At 38.3% G+C, this 25,100-nt stretch overlaps 2 protein-coding genes across 6 annotated transcripts; one reads left to right on the top strand and one right to left on the bottom strand.

Moving 5' to 3' along the window:
* Positions 1-82: 82 nt before the first annotated feature.
* LOC6733074 (dynein axonemal assembly factor 1 homolog) lies at positions 83-23,453 on the bottom strand. 5 transcript variants are annotated; one of them, XM_039298585.2, is made up of 8 exons: positions 23,196-23,447; positions 22,671-23,140; positions 22,551-22,615; positions 21,478-21,563; positions 21,118-21,422; positions 8,469-10,574; positions 4,306-8,002; positions 83-171 (listed from the first exon to the last, which is right to left on the bottom strand). In XM_039298585.2, exons 1-7 carry the CDS (start codon positions 23,326-23,328, stop codon positions 7,373-7,375), a joined length of 3,795 nt encoding a protein of 1,264 aa, XP_039154519.1. In that variant the 5' UTR covers positions 23,329-23,447; the 3' UTR covers positions 83-171; positions 4,306-7,372. The 5 variants fall into 5 exon arrangements, with proteins under 5 accessions (XP_039154519.1, XP_002080153.1, XP_016025779.1 ...); XM_016180501.3 differs by lacking the exons at positions 83-171; positions 4,306-8,002; positions 8,469-10,574 and adding an exon at positions 17,586-21,060 and having other exon boundaries at positions 23,196-23,450; XM_016180502.3 differs by lacking the exons at positions 83-171; positions 4,306-8,002; positions 8,469-10,574 and adding an exon at positions 17,586-21,069 and having other exon boundaries at positions 23,196-23,449.
* Positions 14,581-17,045, top strand: LOC27207084 (putative gustatory receptor 39b). Its single transcript, XM_016182836.3, has 3 exons — positions 14,581-16,049; positions 16,730-16,897; positions 16,956-17,045. Exons 1-3 carry the CDS (start codon positions 15,165-15,167, stop codon positions 17,010-17,012), a joined length of 1,110 nt encoding a protein of 369 aa, XP_016025781.1. The 5' UTR covers positions 14,581-15,164; the 3' UTR covers positions 17,013-17,045.
* Positions 23,454-25,100: the final 1,647 nt, after the last annotated feature.

The following is a 25,100-nucleotide window of genomic DNA, read 5'->3' as shown; positions in this document are numbered from 1 at the left end:
CTACCTTGCGTCTGAAGGTTTACTTTTAAGTTTATAGCGCTTATTGAATATATATATATATTTAATATAATTTATTTAATTATTTTGAGTTTATTTTTGTTTTAAGTTGTTATTTTAAGTTTCCTTTATCAACTGTTCTTGTGCAAAATTTTTCTATATACTTTTAAACGTCTGTAACAATAATTTTGTGGGGATTTGCATTTAATGTGAATCGTTACTGAAAAATATTATTTAAATAAAAAAATTTATAATATTTAGATTGTTAATGGCGCTATGATTATTAACGACGCGATTTTGGAAAAAGGATACCTGATTTAAATGTATTTCCTATATTCTGTGTTGTAGAGAGAACTTTCTGTATATCGAATACTTTGTGGTACTTTGTAAATTTTTAGAAAATTATTTGTTGAAAGAATAAAGGCCAACTAGCATTAAATAAGTTAAGTTACCTCTGCTGATTTTAACCACACTATCTGACAACTGTTATGTAATCTTAAGTGTGGAAAAAAGCATTGGGAAGTCAATCTAAGCATGCGCAGAGAATTTAAGGGAGCCGAAAAGCACTAAAGAGAACGCAACTGGAATCTAAGCTCGCAAATTTATGTGTTCCCTGTTTGAGTAGAGGCTGTGGAAGAAATCCATTCCACGACAGCTGGGCGCCAGCTTAATAGCATATTCGGTGCGTTTTGCTATGGCCGGGTGTGTGTTTCCATTAGCATTGGCCCCTGCGCAAATCCGATCCAGAAACCGCAGCTAATTCGCTTGCTGTTCAAGTAACGCCCGGAGGCAGCAACACCGTTTTAGCAAACAGCAGCGGACAATGGGATGTGGCTGGGACAGCTTGCCGAACGCGACAGGCTACACGTCTTAATTATGTTGAAATGTCGCCCTGCTTCTGCTCTCTCTTTTTATCATTGGAAGTCCCGACACTCAAGCTCGCATGGCTTGACTTACTCTTTTTCTGCAGCCAGTGACGCCGCTGCCGTTGCTGCCTTTCTGTGGTGCTTATTGCGCAACGCGCCCCACTGGACTCGGCCCTGCGTTAGCCAGCTTTTGCTCCTATTTCTGATTCTACACTTTGGCTGCTATTGGCTTTGAATGAAAAAGGGCAAAGCGCAGAAATGTAGGCAACATCAGCTTCCTTCCTCCGAATCACAAAGGGTGTGTTGGGAATACACATATCTATTTCCCTTGCTTGTTTTTTACAATTTCGTTCGGCACTCGGATCTCCATTCCAAATAAAAAAAATCAATAGAAACTCCATTCTGTTTAAGAAATACTTCCTTAATTAAATGTCAATCGGCATAAGCTATACCACATTCAATCGCTCTATTACACATTCTATTCACTTCCACTGCAAATGCTTATGAAATATAAGTTTCCTTATACTTCACACTAGCACACGCACACTTCCTACTTCATGTTACTTATTTGTATTCTCTTTTGTCGGTACAGCCAGATAAGGAAAAATCGAATTTCAGTATGTATATAACTTTTACAAGGATATTTTAGCTGATATATGTCCTCATTGCCGACGTCGACGTAATCAGTGAAAATTTGGTTTCGCAACAACGAGGTATATATTAATTTAAAGCAATATTTTAATTCTTAATTCGTTTCGGATTTGAAGCTTAGTTTACTGTAAACACTGCCGAACACATCGATGATTGAATTTGTTAATTGTTTGTTTGTGGGCTTTTATGTAACCAGCACTTTGTAGGAATATGTAAGACTTATGTTTGAATGACACACATACAGAATGAAAGTTTTTTCTTCTTCAAACGCTTCCCCTCTACTAGTACATAGTAGCTCCAGATATAACTGTTTATATGTATGTGAAATAGATATATCTATGTAAATATTTATGCCGTTAATCCGCCAGCGAGTGCGAGTAGCAACCGTCCACAGTTAAAACGCCAATGATAGTGCCATCGTCGCCGCAGCTTGCACCAGGCCTATCGCCAATGGTTCGGCTCGCACTCGTATTCGACTCCGGGCAGCTTCGTCGTTCTAAGGGGGTTTGTGGCGCCAGCTGCGTGTGGAGGCGGGGGGCCTAAGCTCTCCTCGCGCACATAGCTTTCCGCTCAGCTGAGGGCTATGCGACTTGCCGCTGGAACAGATACATATGTATCTTTGTTTGCGACCTCTATATGTCAGCCGACCAGCTTCGAGTTAGTCCAATAGCTGCAAAACTTTGCCTACGTAAAGGCTATAAATCTGCTTAATCCACATTTGAATTAATATGTACATATGCGTTGCTAAAGACAGAAAATGGCTGCATTAGCGACTTTGTCGCTAATGTTCTGGGTACGTTCACCTCTAAGGGACATACATAAGCCGCTAAGAGAGAAAGGTGTCGGTTCTGAAGTCGGTGGCCAATTCCAAGCGAATGTCTGATGTTACAAGGCAACACAAATAAACATATATATATCCTTTAGTTTTTCGCAGATTGCGTACTTTCTTTTCATTGAATATCGAAGGTCCAATGTAGTCACAGCCTGAGTGTGGAAAGGGAAAATATGCAAATTGAAAATTGCATCCCACTCGTAAGGGGTCATCCTGGCATTCAAGCAAATAGAGTTCTTGTCACCCAGAGCTCCTCCGAAGTAGCTTATTTTCCAGTAAAAGATTTAGAGCAGTCTGCCTGCATCTCATTAAAAGTCGACAACTTTCTCTTTGCCCACTTTTATAATCCATTGAATAAAGCGTAAGAATTAAATCACAATGCGAACCAGAACGCTAGTGTTTCAATCGGTTTATCTGAGTTGCCTGAATTGTTGAGGCTGTCTGCACTTCGTTGCCATGGCTTTCCGAAAGGGATAAACAGATGATTTTGCAAGTCAACCTCATGACTGTTTTGGATTTGGTCCCATTCACCACATTCTAGCAATTCTACAGCCAGAACGCTTCGCGTGGCTTAAAACGCATGGTTATTCTTGATATTTACATGATGCCATGTATTTGTGGTATTTATGATGGTCTGTTTGCTACAAATGCTAATACCCGTTACTCGTAGAGTTAAAGGGTATAAAAGATTCGTTGAAAAGTATGTAACAGGCAGATGCAAGCGTTTCCGATTATATAAAGTATATACATTCTTGATCAGGATTAATAGGCGAATCGATCAGGCCCTTTCCGTCTGTCTGTCCGTCCGTATGAACGTCGAGATCTTAGAAACTATAAAAGCTAGAAGATTGCGAATAAGCATGCTGCCACGCCCACCCTTTACTCAGCTAGTGTGAAGGCTGCCGCGAAATTTCATAATTTTTCTGGGGTATCAATAGATATTGGAGAATAAAATGAGAAAAAATTTAAAAATTGTTGAAAAGTGTAGGCGTGACCGGCTAGGCGGCTTTAGGACGTTAGAGTGGGCGTGGCAGAAATATGAAAACATTTTTTAAAAGTGTGGGCGTGGCCGTTTTGGGCGGTTTTGGCAAATCGATAGAAATATGAGAAATATTGTTGATCCCAATATGTGAAGGTCTTAACACTGCGGACGAAAAAATCGTAATGTTATCGTTAATCTGCATAAATACGTTGAAAATTGTGGCAGATAATATTAGGACGCACATAACAGGTGATCTTTTATAAGAACACATTGTTATCTTTAAATATAAACAGTAAAACCCAGTAAAAAATGTATCTTTTTGTTTTAATCATTAGAAAAATAATGTTGATGACGATGAGTGCTCCAACGATGATTTTTTGAATAAAATTATTATCTTTTAATAGGCAATATTTAAAATTGTCGTTGTATAAATAAAAGACAAATACTTTAAGTATAGATCACCACTAATCGTAAAATGGTGTTCTAATTGTCATTTTAATACAAAATATAAACATATTCTTGCTTAGGATCACTAGTCGATCCACGTTTATGCGGACGGATAGATCAAGAATATACCTGTAAGGGTCGGAAACGTTTCTTTCTACCAGTTACATTCTTCTTTACGAATAGCATACCATACTACTCTACGAGTAGTGGGTATAATTAAATAGTTACATCGCCGCACTGTAACTCTAAAGGCAGAACTAAGTTTATTCGGTCAGGAAGATCTCAGAGGCGTACGCCGTAGTCGAAGGCGACAAGCTTTTAATTCCAGCGACGAATTTCAAAGCACATCGAATCCGGGGTGGTCTTGCGCAGTAAACGAAAGAGAACGGATTGAAGAAGAAGCTCTCGATTTTTTCGGTAATATGCGAGGTATTGATTTTTCTGTTTTCTGCTTGACATGGAGAAAACATAAAGTTCGTTTGAAATCTATGTCTGGTATTTTTAAATTTTATGCAATTAACTTAACCCACCATCTTAATAAGGGTTAAACCAAAGACACTAGAATAACAAAATGCGTAACGTCCACACATTAGTTTTGCACTATGTCTGCATTTTTTTGGTGACGCCCAAAATTGACCCGTTACTCAGCTAGTCCAAGTGGGACCGAGAATATCAGGAATATCGGCAGAAATTGGCGAAAAAATTGATTTTAATGTTCTAAGGTGAGGGCGGTAAAGAATTGGCTGTTTTTATGGGTCAGAGTGGGACAATATGATATGATTTCGGCATATCGACAGAAATTGGCAAAACAACTGATTTACCCCAAAACAAGAGAGAATGCTATTTTCGAGTTACCCGACTATCAGATACCCGTTTCTCAGCTGGTGTGAATGCGAACGCGAAATTTCATTATTTTTCTGGGATATCGATAGATATAGGAAACTCGACTATAGCGTTCTCTCTTGTATTATAGTAGTCTTATAAATTTCTATCGATATTTACATTTTTTATACCCGGTACTCGTAAAGTATTCGATGAAAAGCATGAACAGGCAGAAGGAAGCGTTTCCGACTATACAATGTATATATAATCTTGATCCTGATCAATAGCCGAGTCGATCTGGACATGTCCGACTGTCCCGTCTGTCCGTATGAACGTGGAGATCTCAGGAACCATAAAAGCTAGAAGATAAAATTTAGCATACAGATTCTACAGACAAAGACGCAGCGCAAATTTGTTGACCCATGTTGTCACTCCCACAATCCGCCCAAAACTGTCACGCCCGCACTTTTGATAAATGTTATTTCTTCACATTTTTATTAGTCTTGTAAAATAATTTCCACGTCCACTTTAACCCCCTAACACCGCCCACATTTTTTGACCCTTTTTCGATATTTTGTCATGATTTTATTAGTCTTGTAAATTTTTATCGATTTGCCTAAAAACATTTTGCCATGCCCATTCTAACATCCTAAGGCCGCCGAAACGCCGAAACTGATATAATATTTTATCTCATTAAGCATAAAAAAAAAACGCTATAGTCAAATGCTGCTACTATAACATACGCGATACTGAGCTAATGGAAGTACCATTAAATAGTAAATCCAAAGTGTCTTTGGTAAATCATAAATTGACTGTAAGCTACAATCTTTGAAATACATTTTTAAAAAGAAAACGCCACCCATATCTCCACTTTAAAAATTAAGATGTTAAAGAAAAATGAACCAACTGCCTAACGCTCAAATACGTTTAGGATTCATTTGTACAAGTACTCCGCTAAAGTAATATTGATAGAACAAGGTTCGAACACACCGGTCTTTTGATTGTTCCTCTGTCTGTTACTCTGTATGTAGTTCAGAGGGGAAATGGATAAAGGTAATTTAAAAAGCTATTCACGGTTAACGATATGGATTTCCTGTATTGAGTTCCGGAGGTGTTTCCAATCGAAAATGCACAACTTTACCGAATCTTCACAATGACAACTATTTCGTACATACCCCTTACAAAATACATTAAATTAAACAAAATTTGTATTAAAAACTGTTAAATGAATTAAAAAAATGAATTAACAAGTTCCTCGAATATCAGATACCCGTTACTCAGCTTAAGCATTCAACATTCTTGTTGAAAATTAACCAAATTAAATTAAAAATTAAATTTCCAAAGTGTAGACGTTGCGATTATTGGAGGTTTTTAGAAGAAATTTGTCATAACTGTGGGCGTACCAGAACTTTTTTTGGTAAACCGATAGAAATTTAAAAGACAAATACAAGAATGAAATAAGATGGAATAATAATAATTTTTAATATTTTTTTTATTTTAAAATATCGATAGATATCGGGGAAAGTAATGAGAAGAAATGGACAATTTGTGGGCATGGCAAAAGGTTTTTTCCAAATCGATAGGAATTTACAAAACTAACAAGAGAGAATGCTATAGTCGACTATCAGATACGCCTTAATTAGCTAGTGGGAATGAACGCGAAATTTCATAATTTTCTTGGGATATCGATAGATATTGGGGAATAAATGAAAAATTAAACAAATTAAAAATGGTTCCAAAGTGTGGGCGTGACCGGTTCGGCGGCTTAAGGCGTTAAAATGGACGTGACAAAAAGTTTTTTGACAAATCGATAGAGGCGATGATGAAAAAATATCAAACAATTTTTCAAAAGTGTGGGCGTGGCAGTTTTGAGTGGTTTTGTGGAGTTAGAGTGGGCATAGTTTCTTGTCAAATCGATAAAAAATTTCAAAACTAATAAAAATGTAAAAAAAATATACACACATTTTTTGAAAATGTGGGCGTGGCAGTTTTGAGCGGTTTTAGGCCGTTAGACTTAGCGTGGGAATTTTTTTTTTTTGCAAATCGAAAAAATATCAAAAAATGTTTTAGAAGTATAGGCGTGGGAGTTATGGGCGATTGTGGACATAGAGTTTTCTTGTCAAATTTATAAAAATGAACAAGGCTAATATAAAAAAATATCAAAACAAATTTCAAAAGTGTGAGCATGGCAGTTCTGGGCTTTCCTGAGATCTCGACGTTCATACGGACAGACATGTAGACGGACAGGCTCAGATCGACTCGGCTATGGATCCTGACCAAGAATATATATTCTTTATATTGTCGGAAACGCTTTCATTCTAATTTTCATCGAATTTATAATAACATTTTATTTTAAGAGTAACGGATATAAAACACAAAACATATTTGTGGGCGTGGCAGGGTTGGGCGGTTTGTGGCGGTTTGTCAACGTGACCAAACCTTTTTTGGCATAAGATAAGATAAGATAAACCTTTCCCATTTCTAAAGATTTCCTGCAAGAATTTGTAATTTGCTTCTCACTATCTAAGTTTGTAACTTTCCCGCTAAACTAGCTTTATTTAAAAAACCGTCGATCAAGTTTTAGAATTTTTTCAGCTGTTTAAAAACATATGTTGTTCCAGGTCGTGAAACAAAGATTTAATACAGTACGACAAACTTAAAACGATTTCATTTTGAAAAGGCCGGTCTTTTAACGGTGATCCACTCATTTTGGACTTACAATAGGAGTTGGAGCTTCAACCATTACACTCATAGTGCTCCCGTGACTGCCGCCTTCTAATATTCAACTGTGACACACTTGGTCTTAAGGTACTCGTTGAGCGCCTCCTGCCCCAAGTCCTTGCCATAACCGCTCTGCTTAAAGCCACCAAATGGAGCTGCCACATCAGTCTTATTGTATAAATTGACGAACACAGTGCCGGCCTCAATGCGATCAGCAAAGTTAAGCGCTTTGCCAATATCCTTTGTGAAAACGCCACTGGCCAAGCCATACTCCGTGCGATTAGCCCGCTGCATCAAGGAATCTACATCGCTGCCGTTGAACTTGGATATTATCATAATCGGTCCAAAGGACTCCTCTTGGGCAATGAACATATCGTCCGTAACGTTCGTGAACACTGTGGGAGTAAAGAAATATCCCTTAAGGTGTGGGACTCGACATCCCCCGTACACCAGCTTCGCGCCCTCGTCTACCCCACGTCTACAAAACTCCAGAAGTTTGTCAAAGTGCGCCTTGTGGTTCTGAGGCCCGTGGGCCGTCGAGCGGTCAAGCGGGTCCCCGATGGTCATGGTGCGCAGATCCTTAAGAACGCGTCGGATAAATTCATCATGTATCCGATCCTCCACGAAAAGCCGTCCCGCGGCGATGCAGTTCTCTCCTTTATTAAAAAACACCGAGGACATGCCCTAAATGAAAAAGAGGAAGTTACTGTTACGTATACATTGTATCGTTAGACTGTTTGGAACATCAATTTGTACTGGTAAGCAAAGTAAGATACTGTTAACCCATTTACAAATACGGGAATGCCCCGTATACGGACGGAAACGTCTGTTTTCAATGAAAATATTATACCTATTTAACTAACTCGTAACAGGTATAAGTATTTAACTTTAAAATAACATTTTTGATTTTAATTTGTTGTTTTTAACAGTACTTTCATTAATAAAGATGCAGAAACAAAAAATAAACTTAATAGAATTATCTTTCATGATATCGTACTAATACATTATATATTTTTAGGCAACCGAATTGACCGCATCAACAACATTGTTCCCAATCTTATTTAAATCTAAAGCATAAATGCAAAGATTATTTATATATCTTCCACCTTTAGTATTTTTGTTTTTATCACTACAACATATTCTCACTTACGTGTCTGACGGCTTTGTCCATATCACAATCTGCAAAGATAATAAGCGGGCTCTTGCCGCCCAGCTCCAGGGAGCACTTTTTAAGGTTGGAGTCTGCGCATGACTTCATAATGTGCTTGCCAATGGGTGTGGACCCGGTAAACCCCAGTTTGCGGACCAGCTCATGATCTGCCACTGCCTGGCCCGCATCTGAACCTTTTCCAGGCAGGACATTGATCACGCCGGGGGGGAATCCGGCTCGGACAGTTAGCTCTGCAAACTTTAGAGCGGTCAGGGGGCAGGTCTGAGCAGGCTTTATGAGACAGGTATTCCCGGCGGCAATGCAGGCGGCCATTTTCCATGAAAGCATCATCAGAGGGTAGTTCCAAGGCGTTATTAAACCGCACACACCAATTGGCTCCTTACGGGTGAAGGTCAGTACGTTGTTGGGTCTCGCAGGGTTAACAGGGATTGTGTTGCCCTGGATCTTGTCGCACCATCCGGCAAAGTAGCGCCACGCTTCGATGGACATTCCAACGTGGGTTTTAAGGGCTAGAGTGTAAACCGCTCCCGAATCGACTGACTCAATTGTGGCCAGCTCCTCCTTATTGCGTTCCATCAGATCAGCCAAATTGAGCATCAACTGGCCTCGTTGTCTGGGTGTTATCTGCCTCCAAGATCCATAAAAGGCAGAATGGGCTGCTTGCACTGCCTTGTCCACGTCGGTGGCCGAGGCGCATGCCACTTTACAAATCACTTCCTCATTAGTGGGGTTAACAATTTCCAAAGTGCGTTGAGAATCGGAGTCAACAAACTCTCCGTTTATAAAAAGTTGTGTGGGCACTCGAATCTCTCTTTTGTTGGCTTTCAGCGTGAATGCCTGAAAGTTGAGCTGCTGGTCATCGGAACAGGCACTTCCCTGTCGAAGGAACCTAACCAGCAGGCTAAAGAATTCCTCAAACACAGGCGCCATGAAAACTTGCTCGTTCTGCAGCGGCACGTCAAAGGTTTCTTTAACTTCCTCGACTAAGCGTACCACGTCCATTGAACCAGCTCCGGATGCAAAGAAATCAGTCGATGAGTCGACATCTTCCTTAAGTATTGCCTTCCAAATTCCGGCCACCAACGATCGCTTTACCAATTCGTCCTCGCTGAAGTCAGTGATAGACTGGTCCTCAGCTTGCTTAAACCACTCGCTGGCATTTATTACCTTTGTGTCACGCTTAATGCGGCGTATGTTGACAAAGACACCGTCGGTTCCCTCTATAAGAAGACCACCGCTGTGTATCCAGGCGGTCTTTGTTAGGCCCCTTAGACGTAGAGCTTTTCCATTTGACACGGGGCCAGCAGAGTACAAATGAGCACCAAATAGTCGAATTTGCTCCTCTGTGCCATTCTCATGTAGAACCGTTGCTATGGCTCCAGGAACTGAGTCCAGACCACGAACAAAGTTCCAAATTTTTTCTGCTGTAGCCTGAAGGTTGATAACCTGATTTTCTGTTTTAAACATAGCCGGGTCGTAGGTTGCCCCCACTTCCGCCTGGATTATCTTGGGTGCCACACCACTAGCGACCATGTCCACGGCGACACCCATCGCCTTTACACCTTCGGGGTACAAAAAGCGCTTGTATATGGTGTCCAGCGTGTCCGTGGGTTCCAGGTTTGTTTGTCGGGTTAGCAGCAGGGGTCCTGTGTCAAGACCGTCATCTGCCCAAAAGATGCTGAAGCCGGCCACCTCGTCCCCTTCGATCAGTGTCCACGATATAGCACTAGCTCCGCGGTGACGTGGGAGAATAGACGGGTGGTAACAAATGCTGCCCAATAGCGCCCCGTCAATCACCTCCATGGGAATGAATTGAGAACAGAAGGGCAACACATTCAGGGTAGCCCCCACGGACTTGTATTGTTCCAAGACCTCAGGTAGTGCCACGCCCTTGCGACGCCAGCATGCGAACTTGAAAACAGGTATATTGTGGATGATAGCAGTAGTGGCCAAAATGTCCTCTCGACTGCCTCTATCTGGAATAGTGAAGACTCCTACAATTTGGATATTTGGGCGATCCAACAGAAGCTCCAGAACATCAGCAGCAAAATTGCTCTGTCCTATAATTGCGATTCTCATTTTTAGCTGAAAAGCGCATTGAAATAAAAAGGAACAAATAATACAAAATGGATTTTTAATTTGTTTGGATTGGCTACATAAAATGTTAGTTTTCCCTTAATATTAAAGTTAATAAAACAGTTAAAGATTATTCATTTTTTTTCTTTTATCTCATTAAAACAATGATTAAAAGGGTACAATGGATTGATTCATTATAAAGTATGCAATAGGTAGAAATATGTTATTACGAAGAAAAATAAAAAAAAAATTTTGATTATTTTATGAACTAATGATTATTTATGAATATTTCGATAAACTTTAAGAAACGCACTCTCGTTATAGAGACAAGAATAAAGAAGATAAAGTAATGAAACGGACAAGTCTTAATCCCGAGAATACCGATGATTCCAATAAATCAATAATTTCTTTTAAGTTGGGGGTGTCACGTTTTTTTTCCATTTATGCCAAATGGCCAAAATATTTTTCGGTAGATGACGCGTCTTTAGCCAAGTCAAGTTCACACAGTGTCCGTCTGTATAGACGCTGATCTCCGAAACTATATATCAGCGGACGGCAGTCCACGTAGGGAAGAAATGCACATAAGAATTTGCGAGGCGGCTACTACACGTATACACTGCGCATCATCAGGTTAGGGGCGCTAAACAAAAAACCTTTGATGTGAGATATTTACAAAACTGTTTAAGCGAGAGCTTAATTCTATAAATGAAATGTGTATATGGGGTGCAGTTTGTTGTTTATAGATTTTTATTTAAATAAAAAACATCCATAAATGGGTAAATAAAAATTTTGTCATCAGGATAGCGCCCCTACGAAAATTTAAGTTTTTTCAATTAATTTCGAAAAATATTTAAAGAGGAATATTTTTTAAGGAAATTAATAATGAGTTGATCCTCCTTTGTTTTCAAGGACTTCACACATTTGTTGGTGAAGTGAATCATATATTTTTTTTAGGTAATCCAACGTAATCGTAGACCAAGCGAGTTTTATTTCGGTGATCAATTCCTCTTTAGTGGCATATTGTTAACCACCCTCATATACCTTCCTAGCCAACCATCCCAAACCATATATTATATTAAGTTCTGGGGAGTATAGTGATCATTCCAGAACATTTACATTTTCGCTTTGAATCCATGTTTTAACCGCACATGCAGTGTGGATTGGGGTATTGACGTGCTTAAAATGTCATTCTAGATTTCCAGAAACGTGTTTGTATGGAAATGGAAATGCAGTTATTAATACACAATTATAATTTTTCGCGATAATTTTTGGTGTTACAACTGCAAATTCACAGCGACCTCCTGGACATTTGGAGGCGTAACAATCGGCAAATAAGTTATGTTTCAGATTACATTTATTTTAGACTTTATGCCAAAAAAAATCGAATTCTGGACCACAGTGCTGTGTAAGCGGTCCAAAATGTGCTCCTCTTTACGCAAATCATAATAGTAATGATGGTCTGGTTCCTACAGATTAAATTTCTTCTCTTCTACGACATAATGCCTCTCAGACCAGATTCTATGAGCTCGGCAAAACTCAGGCGTGAACTTTTTCGCAACTTATTAAGAAGTGTTTATTTTTTCAGTTTTGAATGTTTAGCTTTCTAAATCAACGATTTTATCGGGTTTTCACCACTTTTTTCACGAATTTTGGCGGAGGGAGGGTATTCGACGTATGGACTTTCGATCTGCCGCGTTAAAGACAAGGTTATTGCCACCTTTATAGTTTTTTCCATAAGTTTCCTTGTTTTTAATAAAATTTATTATAGTTTTGCGATGTCTGCCGGGTTTTTCTGTAATTTCATGAAGAGAAGGATATGATTTTGGATTTCTGCGAGGATAACAGCGTTCCTCTTCTAATTTTTTTTTTTGTTAGGTAAAAGTAAACTTTTTAATTTAACAGCGGGCGCGAATCTAATCTAATGATTCAAAATAATATATAATAAATTTTCGCCGAAGGTAAAACAAAGCAGATCTAAAAAGATAAAGTTTCTTCTCAGGACCTCTTTTTTATCCTCAAAGAAAGAGGGATTATCAGTGAACAAAAAACAATAACATTGATAGATTTTCGTGGAATGTCAAATTACAGAACGTTTCCGACCATACATATAAGGTAGATATATTCTTGATCAGGATCAATAGTCTGTGAGATTAAGCATTGTAAGGACACAGACGAGTGCATGTAGGAACGCCCACAAACCGAGCAAATCTATCACGCCCACACTTTTGAAAAATGTTTTCATATTTTTTCATATTCTTACAAGTCTTGTAAATTCTAATGATTTGCGCCCACAAACCGTCCAAATTTTCCACGCCAAATAGTCGCCACATAACAAATTCCGACAAAATCATTTTCAGTGATTTTCATACAACAACAAGAGAGAATTCTATAGTCGAGTTCCCCGAGACTAATTGTACTGTAGGCAATAACGCGATGCCTCTACATATATGTACATAGCAAATATGTATCAAATTTCGGTCCGAAAGTTTATTCTTAAAGCGACTTATTTAAATCAGATGTATACTAACAGCCATTACTGGTGACTACTTTTCAGCACTTTAAAGAAAACAATATTAATCAGGTAGCTTTTAATATAGTACTCTACACTCCGATTTCACTTTGGTATTTTCTCCGAGCCCGCAAACTATAAACTGACTTCGTATTTACAATTCGGGCCGTATTTATACCTTGACAGCACTTGAGCACTTCATTATCGTTATCAACTATTAAAAAAGAAAATAAACTAGAACGGAAGCTTGATTCGACAAGCCGAAGCCGTTATACTCTTGCAATAACAACGGACGGGCAGCTATATCGACTCAGCTGTTTATTCAAATCAAGAATATATACTCTCTACAAGGGTATAGAAATATGTATACAGCCTATTGACTCTGTTGTCAGCTCTCTTTAGCTCACAATTAAATTATAGAAACGATTTATTATCAGCGGAAACGTAGAAAATCCGAAGCCATAACTTCGGAAAGCGAATATGATGAGCGTACTAATTTTTATACCTGTTGCTCGATGAGCATGGTGTATAGTGGATTCGTTGAAAAGTATGTAACAAGTACAAGGGACCGTTTTAACTCATCCGTAAAACATTTCCGTTTTTGCGTCCAAATGAACGTTAAAACCTCTAGAACAATAAAAAGCTAAAAGTAGAGGTTAATCAAAGAAATTCTGGTTAATCCTACCGTAAACCGTACAAAATCTCCAACAACGCTAAAGTCTCCCTGGTGCCCACATGCTTAAAGTTTTCGTAGGTGATTACCCGTTACTCGTAGAGTAAAAGGGTATACTAGATTCGTTGAAAAGTATGTAACAGGCAGAAGGAAGCGTTTCCGACTATATATATATTCTTGATCAGGATCAATAGCCGAATCGATCTAGCCATGTCCGTCTGTCCGTATGAACGTCGAGATCTCAGTATCTATATCAGTAAAAGATAGAAGGTTGAGATTCAGCATACAGATTCTAGAGACAAGGACGCAGAACAAGTTTGTTGACCCATGTTGCCACGCCCACAAACCGCCCAAAACTGCCACGCCCACACTTTTGAAAAATGTGTTGATATTTTTTAACATTTTTATCAGTCTTGTAAATTTTTATTGATTTGCAAAGAAAAAAATTTTGCCACGCCCAATCTCACGCCCTAAAACCGCCCAAAACTGCAACGCCCACATTTCTTTTTTAAAGTTTTCTTAGTCTTGTAAATTTATATAAATTTCCCGAAAAACGTTTTGCCACGCCCATTCTACCGCCCTAAGTCCGCCCGAAACTGCAAAGACCACTTACTTGTAAAATTAATTGATCTTTTTTCGTAATATTATTAGTCGCTTAAATTTCTATCGATTTGCCAAAAAACCTTTTTGCCGCGCCCACTCTAAAGCCCTAAAGCCGACATACCGGTCACGTCCACACTTTTGAACAATTTTAAGATTTTTTCTCATTTTATTCCCGTTTATTATGATAAAATTTCGCGTTCGCATTCACACTAGCTGATTATCTGATAGTCGACTATAGCATTCTCTGTTGTTTTTTTGTTTGGGGTCATCAATATTTAAATAATAAAACGTTTTTTGAAAACTGGACGATAATAGTAAATAGTTTGTTACAAGTTTTTTGGAAAGATCTATCGCATCAATGCATGCTTACCTTACATAGGTCTATAACGTTCCTTCGCACTTATATTAGCTCCGTAATGGGTATCTGACAGCGCGGCCCTCGGAGCGCTTACTCCCGTTTACGACCAGAAGGCTGGACAATATTTTTTATTGGAATTAATATTGTTCAAGTCTACAACAAAATTATATAAATTCCATTAAAAATTCAACACATTTATTAAATGACTATTTCTCCTGAAAGTATTGTTTGCATTGGCATATATACATGTGTATATGTGGAATATTTCCTTAGTAGCAGTAGTAGCAGGTAATTCAAAAAGATGGATTTCTAATTGGTTAGCAATAACGGAACAATATTGACTGAGAAGTTAAGTTATCCGATCAATTAGCTAAATAGTAGCTCATAACGCTAAGTGGTAGAAGTTATTCAGGAAATATCATTTAGTTAGATTCAGTATATTTTCAACCGTACGGCATGCTCTATTCCTTTCATCCGTACCTCAAATACTTTGCCCTTCTGGGGCTTGTGCCTTGGTCAGAGAGTTGTGCCCATTCTAAGCTCGTACAGAAAGTGTACTCAGCGTTCCTAATAATTTTAAATGCAGTTGATTTTGGGATTTCCATTTATTTTCCTCAGAATGCGGAACTATTTCTCTCTCTAATGGTCAACGTGATTGTTTTCGTAGATAAGATTGTGTGTGTTACTGTAATTATACTGCAGGTGATGGTTCACTATGATGACTACTTTAGGTTCTGCAGGGAGATAAACTTCTTAGGACTTCGATTGCAGTGCGAACTTAAGATACATGTAGGGCGGTTAAAGTGGCAGTCGTATGCTAAAATTCTAGTACTCGGTATTGGATTATTGGTGACGGTGTTGCCCTCCATCTATGTTGCTCAAAGCGGTAGCCTTCTCTACTTTTGGTCCTCCCTCCTGTCAATCCTTATTATAAGGATGCAATTCGTATTGGTTCTTTTGTACGTAGAATTGCTGGGTCACCACGTGAGTCTGTTGGGCACACGACTTCAAAAAGTACTAGAGTGTCATACTATCGGCGCCAACTGCACTTTTGACGGCAATGCCAATCGGCTTTGTTCCCTGGAGTTTCTGTTAGCACTTAAGCAGAGCCATATGGAACTGCATCATCTGTTCACCCACTTCAACGATCTTTTTGGCTGGTCGATACTTGGTACCTACGTGGTTCTGTTTTCCGATAGTACCGTCAATATTTACTGGACCCAGCAGGTTCTGGCTGAGGTTTATGAATACAAATACCTTTATGCAACGTTTTCCGTTTTTGTACCGTCATTCTTCAACATCTTAGTGTTTTGCCGTTGTGGAGAGTCTTGCCAACGACAGGTTATAAAAAAAACAAGGAAGGAAGCTAGCTTCGGCAAGCCGAAGCTTATGTACCCTTGCAAAAATTTAATTTATGAAAAAAAACGAAACAATTTATGATCAAAAACAAAATCAAATATTCCCATGTTCGCTTTATGATATTGTCGTCCAATTTTGATCAAATTCGAATCAAAAATATATTTTGTCTAAAAACTATCAAAACCATGAAATAGGATTTTATTTTCCATTAATTAGCTGAACTATTTTCAACTCTTCCTGTAGATTTATGCTATTTTCTTTGCTGAGATGTTTATCAAATTTATATATTGTCGAATAATTTATAGAATTATAATTTTTTTTTCTAATTTTCTAAAAGGAAAATCCGGCTATATAACTTCCATATGATATAATGGTGCAATCTGTCTAGTTCGGACTTATACCTAGTACCTGCAATTATACGGATAGAAACGAACGAATATGCAGGCGGACATGGCTATACAAACATAATGCTAATCAAGAATATACTCCATACGGTCAAAAATGTCTCTTGCACAGCGTTGAAGTATTCTGACTGAAATCAATGTACAATATGCAAGGGTATAAAACTAAAACTTTCATTCACTTCTATTCACAATCATAAAAATGTGATGTAAAAACAGCTGCCTTCAATTTTGAAATAAAGTTATTTCCACCCCATTCAGAGTGTCTTGATTGGAAGTTATTTAAGGAACTTGTCCTGCAATCACTCGCTCGGAAGAGAAACTTCTTATAAAGATCTGCTGACGGAGTTTATCTTGCAAGTGGAACAAAATGTATTGGCTATCAATGCTGAGGGCTTTATGAGCACTGATAATTCGCTTCTAATGTCGGTTTGTATGATTTCGTTGCCAGACTAAGTGCTATTTAAATATATATTTACATTTTCAGATTTTGGCTGCGAAAGTTACCTATTTAATCGTGCTTATGCAATTCAGTTCAGTGTAGGAATTGCCTAACGCTTTTCTCTTATGTAAACAAGACTACGAGAATGTATGAAACAACATATAACACTGCATAAAATTATTACACGTCTTTTTATTCCAAAACGGGATTTAGTTCCTCGGCGCCATATATATTTTATTGTTGATCTAGTATAATCGCCGACAAAGTGCAGGGGGTCCAAAAAAGAATCCTGATAAGAAAAATTTCAAAACTTAATGAACTGAATAAGTTTCGATCCTGAAATTTTGGAGCTGATCAATAAGAATATTATTTTTCGCTTGGTAATACTGATAATCGCAGAACACTGTTATCAACGACAGCCAAGTGATAACCCAAACGATTGACCTGCGATAGAAACCAGCAAGCAGTCAACAAAACGAACCGGTTTCTTTGATACACAATTAAACTGCGATCCGGTTTCAAGTAGTTCATTGCGTGCCAGTTTCGTTGGACACGGGGAAAGGAGTTATAGCCGAAGTCCATCTAATCTTTTTATAAGTGCTTTCAACTTTTAAAGATTACTGCTACTTTAGCGGTACGAGCTGGATTTTAAATTTAAGTTTCTATGCGTTATCATAGTGGGGCAATTAAAATACATTTTATTTGCGCTTTTGAATATTCGTCCATTTACTTATTATAAATAAAAAACAATTGGAAAATGATTACATTTTAACAAATTAATAGGGATCGACTTTTACTTAAAAGATACCTGAGCATTGACACAGAGCTCTTCGATCACAACGTCTCCTTCTTCGCTCAGAATCTGAAGATTGCACTGAATTTGTTCCGTTTTTACACCGTCAGAATTAATTTGGATTAATGCTGGGTCGTCAAAGTATTCAATCCCAATGAGATCAGTTGTCGAAGTATTAAAAGAAGAGCAATCTGTGATTATATTTCCAATTTCATTTGGCAAAGTTTCTGAAGTCCTTTTTTGGGATGTGCTCATAACACTACTTAATCCCATATTATGTGTTGGTGTTTCTTTAATTTTTTCAAATCCTTTGAGGCTTGCAAATTGATCGCTGTCATCATGCTTAGATGGACATGAGTTTCCATCGCAAATGTGTGTACTGTTATATTCTTCCAAAACTACTATTTTTTTATCTTTTTTTAATTTTGTTTCCTCAACTGTGATATCTGTAAGAATATCAGCATCTTGACAATCTTCACATTCATTGCATTCCCCGAACGGTTCCTCATTTAGATTCGCAATCGTCTCCGGATCAAGAAATTCGTGTAGTCGTTCCGCTATTTTTGCCCACTTGGCCTTAGCGCCTTCAGATAGCTCCGAAGTAAAGGTTTTAGTAGGCAGTATATTATTTGTTGAAAATGGATGATTGTTTGTTGAAATATGCATTATATTTGGATTATAGCGGCAAAGATTACGCCGAGTAGCTTCTTGAAGTTCATGGACCATTTTTGAGTCCGCTTCAAATTCTTCAGAGTAGAACGATTTGAGAACTGCGTCGGAAAGATTAGGTGGCTCTACAACAACTACTTCTTCGCCAGATTCGTAGTCAGTTGAAACATCGGATTGTATATCGTCGTCTATACTTTTGTTTGAAGTTTTAATAGAGGTCTTGACACTTGGATCGCTATTTTTTTCAATTATATCTGAGCTCTCTTCATTGTTTGTGTTCTTGTTATTAATAAATTTGTTGTTTCTAGTAGGTTCATTTTCTGAATGTGCAAGGACAGAATTTGTAATTTTAATATTTTGCTCGAAAAGCTTAGACCCACCTATGGATAGCTTAATGGGACCTAACTCACTAGAGGTTTCGTGCGATACTAGCTGAAGCTGATGCTCGCGATCCTCGTACTCTTTCATGCGAAGAACCATTTTTTTAAGAAGGTCATTCTCCTCTTCTTCTTTTGAATTTTGTGACTTTGGCTTGCCTACATGCAAGGCAACCCTGGAACACATAGTCTGCAACATCTCGGCTTCCTCACTATTCAGCTGGGTGTTCAATGATCCGGATTTCATGTAAGCTTGAAGTTCATTATAACTTCGCATGCAATTGATGGCCGGTTCTGAGTCTTCGGAAGCGTTAACTTTCTGAAGATCCAGTTTCTGAAAAAATTCCGCGTCTAGGTTGCCGAAGGTTGTCATAGCTTCCAACGAATAAAATTCGTCTTCAGCTTGGTCATTTTTTGTACCTTCTATAATATCGCCCTGCTTTTGCTTCAACAAATTACTCATTACATGATCTTTCGAGTCCTGTGTTTTGGTACCAAGTCTTTGAACCGAATTGCCAGGTGTATAATCATTCTCAGTTGTGTCGTCGTCTTCGGACTCTGTGTCACTTATTAGGGCGGGTGGTGGTGGCAGTTCTTCCAGATCCCCGGAATCTTTCTTGACAATCATCAACCGATTTTCGACCAATTCCAAGGTATCCTCATATTTATCTCTTTGATTGAAACAACGCGTAGCAGATGCTGCCACGCGCCGTTTGCGCTTCTCAAATTCTTTGGCTACCTGGGAGTTTAAGCTTTCTGCCGTATCCGCGTATAGTTCCGCAAGATTTTTAGACTTTAGCAACTCTTGAGCGGCACGGATTTTCTCCACACCCGATGTGGGGTTACGGCCCAGCATCAAGGGCAGCTTTGGATCTACCATGGAAGAGACAAAGTCAGAAAATGTGTCCAAACATTCTCGAAGGCTTTTTCCTCGCGCCGGATCCTCTAGTGCAGGGGGGACCAACTTTTCCAATTTCGGTTCAAATGAGTAACTGAACTCCTCGTCAGATTCGATAGGACCGAATTTGAAACTTTTGGGTTTCTCATGACACAGTAACTCGTTAAACGTAAGCTGAACTATAATATCGTCTAGCAAGGATGTACAAATACTAACAGCGTCACTCTCATTACTGAAAGTGTTTTCTTCATACTTCACCTTCGTGCTTATATCATACACGTTGTTGGTCTCTTTTTCAAGGTCATGCAACAGCTTACCTAAAGCTTCCTCTTCCTCGGCCATTTTTTGATCCATACGAACGCAAATTTCATTCGCCTTCTCGAAACATGTACTATTTGTTATAGATTTCTTGAAGATGTCGTCTTGAGCAGGAGTTTCTTTGTTTTCGGGTAGAGTCAATTGAATCAAGCACTCTTCTTGATGCCAAATGGAACTAAGTGCATCACACCCAGTACCAAAGATGCGCTTCGGTATATTTTCTGTTGCATCATCCAATATTTTGGCAAATAATTGGTCTTGCTTGTCAGATTCGTTTGAGAAAGCAAACTTTATGTCACTTAGCGATTCCTCTTGTGCTTTGGTTTCTTCTGTTAGCATAATTTTCATACGCCGGTCCTTGAATTGCTGCTTGAGAAGTGGAGAATGTGGGTCCTGCTGTTCTATCAGATCCTCTTCATCTGTTTCACTGTCTGTACGAGCAGTCTCATCTATTGAAATCCCGATCAAATTTTTAGTGGACTGCCTAAGTTCTGCCAGATCCTCTTCCATTTGGCGACCTATTTCCTCTAAGTCATGAGCGCACTTTTCATTTTCAATGATACTGTCTTTTTCAAACAGTGTTTTGTCCTTGCTATTGGGTAAAAGGTTGAACTTGATATCTTCTTCATAAAAGCTAGGAATTTTTTTTTCCTCGGAAAAAAAATTGTCGTGCACATGGTGTGGATATGTGGTCTCATTTAGATTTAAATCGAGTGTTTCATTGAGCTTATCATCGTTATCAGCTGTAAAAATTTCGTACATTTCGTTTAAAAGCTTGCTTTCACTTTCTTTGATGTATAGTTCTTCCTCAAATTCCTTACATTGAGCATCATTTCTTAGGACAGTACAAGTTTTATCAAAACCTTGTTTCAGCTTTGAACTGAAGTCGAATTTAGAGTTCATATCTTCGTTTGATTTAATTATATTCTGGCATGAAACCATGTCTTCCACATTTTTTATTTCTGCGTCTTCGTCAAAAGCGTTTTCCTTTACAACTGGTCCTATGGAAGTACAATACATAGCACTTTTATCATTCACATCGCTTGGTTCGTTTATAACCTTTATTTTCGGATCGGTTTTCTCTTCTATAATAATCTGCGATACCTTGCCAAATACGTTAATATCGTTATTGACACTCTTTACGTTACTCACTTTAGTTTCACAGAGGACTGCTGGACGCCCCTCGAGTGTTCTACGATTACTCAATTTCTCAGCTATAAGATCGTCCTGAGAGCTGGTGCCATCATTGTCTTCCAGAGAACTAGATGAGCTGGTACCGTGCTGTGAGATAGGCTGTTCACCCGACACCTCCTCCCATAAATCCTCGACACAACCGTTCTCAAGCTCAACTTTCTTACGGGCAGTTTCGGCACATGTATCGTCTTCGGAATCGCTAGACCTTAGCAAAGGAACATGCTGATCAGGTGGACGGTGACTATTGCGCATACGTATGGTACCTTTGTAAAATGACGGGTTAGATGACAGTTTTCACATTCATAATATTCTACTTACAGTTAACGCTTTCGCGTGTTTTCCTGCGCTCAGCTCGGTTCCAACGATTATTTTCCTTGCGCTCTCCTTCATAGCCATCACGCTTCCTACGTAAGCAATTCAGCATAGTTATATATATTTGCAATCCTTTTTACTGTATTCGTTGTAGGTAACAGGCAGAAGGAAGCGTTTGCGACCGTGTAAAGTTTTCTTAATCAGTATAAATGTCTCGAAAAGCGCAAGTTTGTTGACCCATGCTGCGCCCACTCTAACGCCCTAAAACCCAAAACTGCCACGCCCACATTATTGAACATTTTTTTTATATTTTTCATAATTTTATTAGTCTTGTAAATTTCTATAGATTTGCCAAACTACTTTTTGCCACGACCACTCTAACGCCCTAAAACCACCCAAAACTACCACGCCCACATTTTTGAAAAATGTTTTGATCTATCTGTACACTAAAAACACTTCGGCAACGCCCCTCCTAACACCTACCTATTTGGAACAGTAAGTTACAGAAAGTGTAACAAACAAGAAATGGTTAATTTTTATTATTTACAACTCTCTTTAAAAATTTGTCGATTAAATATCAGATAACAGTTACTTAGCTAAAAGAAGTGCAAGGGATATGGAAAAGATGCAGTTTACAAGAATTCATCCGAGCGCAACATATCATCGGTTTCATTTAATGATTCAATAGTTTTCCCGTTTTCTACGCAATCAAATGGGCATGGCAACGTTATAAAATTAGAATTGAAAAAGTGCTAAAACTAACTTGACTTGTATATTTCTAGGTTTACTTAAAAGCAAATAATACAAAAAAATACAAATAATTAAATTAAATTTTTACACGCCCCTCTAACACCAAGAAACTACTCCCGCACGTGTTGCTAATTTATATTTGTACACCAAAAACTTTTTGCGCCATCGTAACGCACACAAGCCGCACAAAACTGTCACGCCCACGCTTTTGCTTGTTTGATTTTGTTTCAATTATCTATCAATTATCAATTATCTATAGTTCATGAGAATTCGAAAACTCTTACTTCTACTTTTTGTTGTGCAAAGAGCCGACACTAAAATGAGCTTACCAAGCCTCAGCACATGCTCGATCGCGAGGAAACACAGGACGACTATCCAAATAAGTAAGTTCCTTCTGTTAGGGTTCCGGAGTTATAATATTATGATCATGGAACAAAAAAGATACTTACACAGGCTAGTATCAATGTCTTCCGATACTGGGGGAGTCGGGAAACAACCGGGTTTCCTTGCAGAACCAAGACCTTCAGATTTAGCATCTGCTCAAATATTTTTACAATCAAAATATCGTCTATTCTGTTGTTTGATAAATCTAGCACCGATAGTGTTTTACATTGAATCAAGTCTAAAAGGCTCTCACTGTCCTTAAGATAGTTTGATGCAATGGTAAGAGTATTTAAAACTGGCAAGACATTGGTCCCAATGTTTTGTATCTTCCGAATATGATTAGAACTCAAATTTAAAGTATCTAGCTCACGACATGGGTCTAAATTTTCAATTTTCGTTATAAGGTTGTTTTGGAGAAAGAGACACTTCAGTTTGCTTAGTGTCTCTAAGCCCTGAATTTCGGAAATGGCATTGCATTCTAACCACAAACACTTAAGCTCTGTATACTCTTCCAAGCTTTCTATGCACTGAAAACCTGAAATAAATGTTTTTTTTATTCTTTTCTTTGTAAGAAAGATCTGACCACTTACCCTGATAGTGCAAATATAGTACATCATTTAATCGTGGTGTCTGATACAGCTTGTCTTTCTTGCATAGTTCTTTTAGGCCCTTGGGTGTCATGCGATTAAGACCAGTTATTTCTTTACGATTGGCATTAGACATTTTGTTTTTTCTTTAAACGCGTTCTCAAGTATAATATTTAAAATATATTATTTCTTATTTGAGTAAAATACTGATGTTTGAACAGTTCCAGAATAGCACACTTATAGTTTTTGTCTTTATTGAACAAACACACTGTTCATAAGCACAGATTATAGATTATTGTAACCAATGGTAACGAACACATATAGTTGCGGTAACAATAATAGCACCATTTCGTGTTTGTCCCAGCGTTTCTGTATTTTCTGACAGTTTTTCATCATTTTTTTCACTAAATTTAAGTACTACAATGATTTTCAATCGAAATAAAAAAATTGGTAACAGATCTAATGGATATTTTAAAAATAATTGGTAAAACAAAAAAAACTTCAAATTTATGTATGTATGCACGTGCATAAACCCGGACCCGTTTGGTCTAGTTCCCAAGAAGCGAAAGTTTCCTAGAGGAGTAGGAGCTTAGGGCTCCCAAGCGACAAACCTAAAACCGAAATTTTAATTCAAAATATATTGATATTTTTCGTGCCTCAAGGCATTTTTTGCCTAATTGCTAAGAGCCGTTAGCCTTAAGGAAGTTTTGTTTATGGTAATTCACTTAATTGCGGAAAGTACTGCAATTGGCTTTAAAGCAGCATAGAATAGGAAGCGCGCCAAAATCAAGCATCAAAGATGCTGCAATTTCGCCAAAATTTGGCGCACATCAAAAGAAAGAAGTCGAATAAGGAAAAACAAATAATGATCGATTAGCGCAAGAAAGAATAGGGAATTGAGAGATAGATAGACCAAAGTCTTGGAATTCGCAAGCTCGCCAATTCTTCGTGAAAAGTGAGAAATAAACGAAAAAGCGGACAAAAAAAAAATTTCGCGGATTAGTTAACCCACCAAAATTTGGCGTACATCGAAAGAGAAAAGGCGAATAAGGAAAAACAATTAGCACCCGAAAAGCGGAAGAAAGAAGAGGGAATCGAGATAAAATATTAAAAAAGGAAAAGTATGATCCACACCGGGAAAAAAAGAAGTTTACCGCCAAGCGGCTCAATAGCTAAAAATGCGAAGTCTCCAACCGTCGACATCGACGTCTTCCATGGCTACCAGGAGCAAAGGGGCTGAAGTCAAAGGTAAAAATTCAGTGAACCAAAAGGTCATAAACAAAGATAATAAAGAATAATAATAATATACATTCATTATTATATAATCATTATCATTATATTCAATATACCAACCCATATAGCGAATGAAGATCTTCAAAAGCAAATAGAATCTGAATCTCCAATAGCATCAGTTAAAACGATATTGAAAAAAGATAAGAACAATAACATGAAAATAGCACTAACAGGCTGGGTTAAATTCATTTTCTATAGGCAGGAACTACCCAAGGAAATCAAATTTCTATATTTAAAGGTGGCGGTTCAACCGTTCGTACACTTTTTGCAGTGCTTCCACTGCTTCTGTTTGGGTCATACCGCCAACCACTGAAAGGGTTGGCGCGGAGTAGATCTTAGCAAAGAGGTGGTATGCAACAGCACAGAGCGCGCAAACTGCAAGGTTGAACATGTGGCCGCTAATCACTTTTGTCCGGCCGAGAAAAAAGCATATACCAATCAAAAAGCAAAAACTTTAGAAAATTCAGAAGGTCCGCGCAAGGTACCCTTTTTTGTTTCAAAGAGAAGCCCCGGCTTTTCAAGACCAACATTCATACCCCTCGCCATCCTGGCATTGTCAGCAAACTAATAACACTCTCAATAACTCAATCCAATCGGCCAAGAGTATTCACAGCC

The sequence above is a fragment of the Drosophila simulans genome, chromosome 2L (genome assembly GCF_016746395.2).
Source record: "Drosophila simulans strain w501 chromosome 2L, Prin_Dsim_3.1, whole genome shotgun sequence".
Lineage (NCBI taxonomy): Eukaryota > Metazoa > Arthropoda > Insecta > Diptera > Drosophilidae > Drosophila > Drosophila simulans.
The sequence above is the reverse complement of the archived record's forward strand: the minus strand, read 5'-3'. Positions and strand labels throughout refer to the sequence as shown.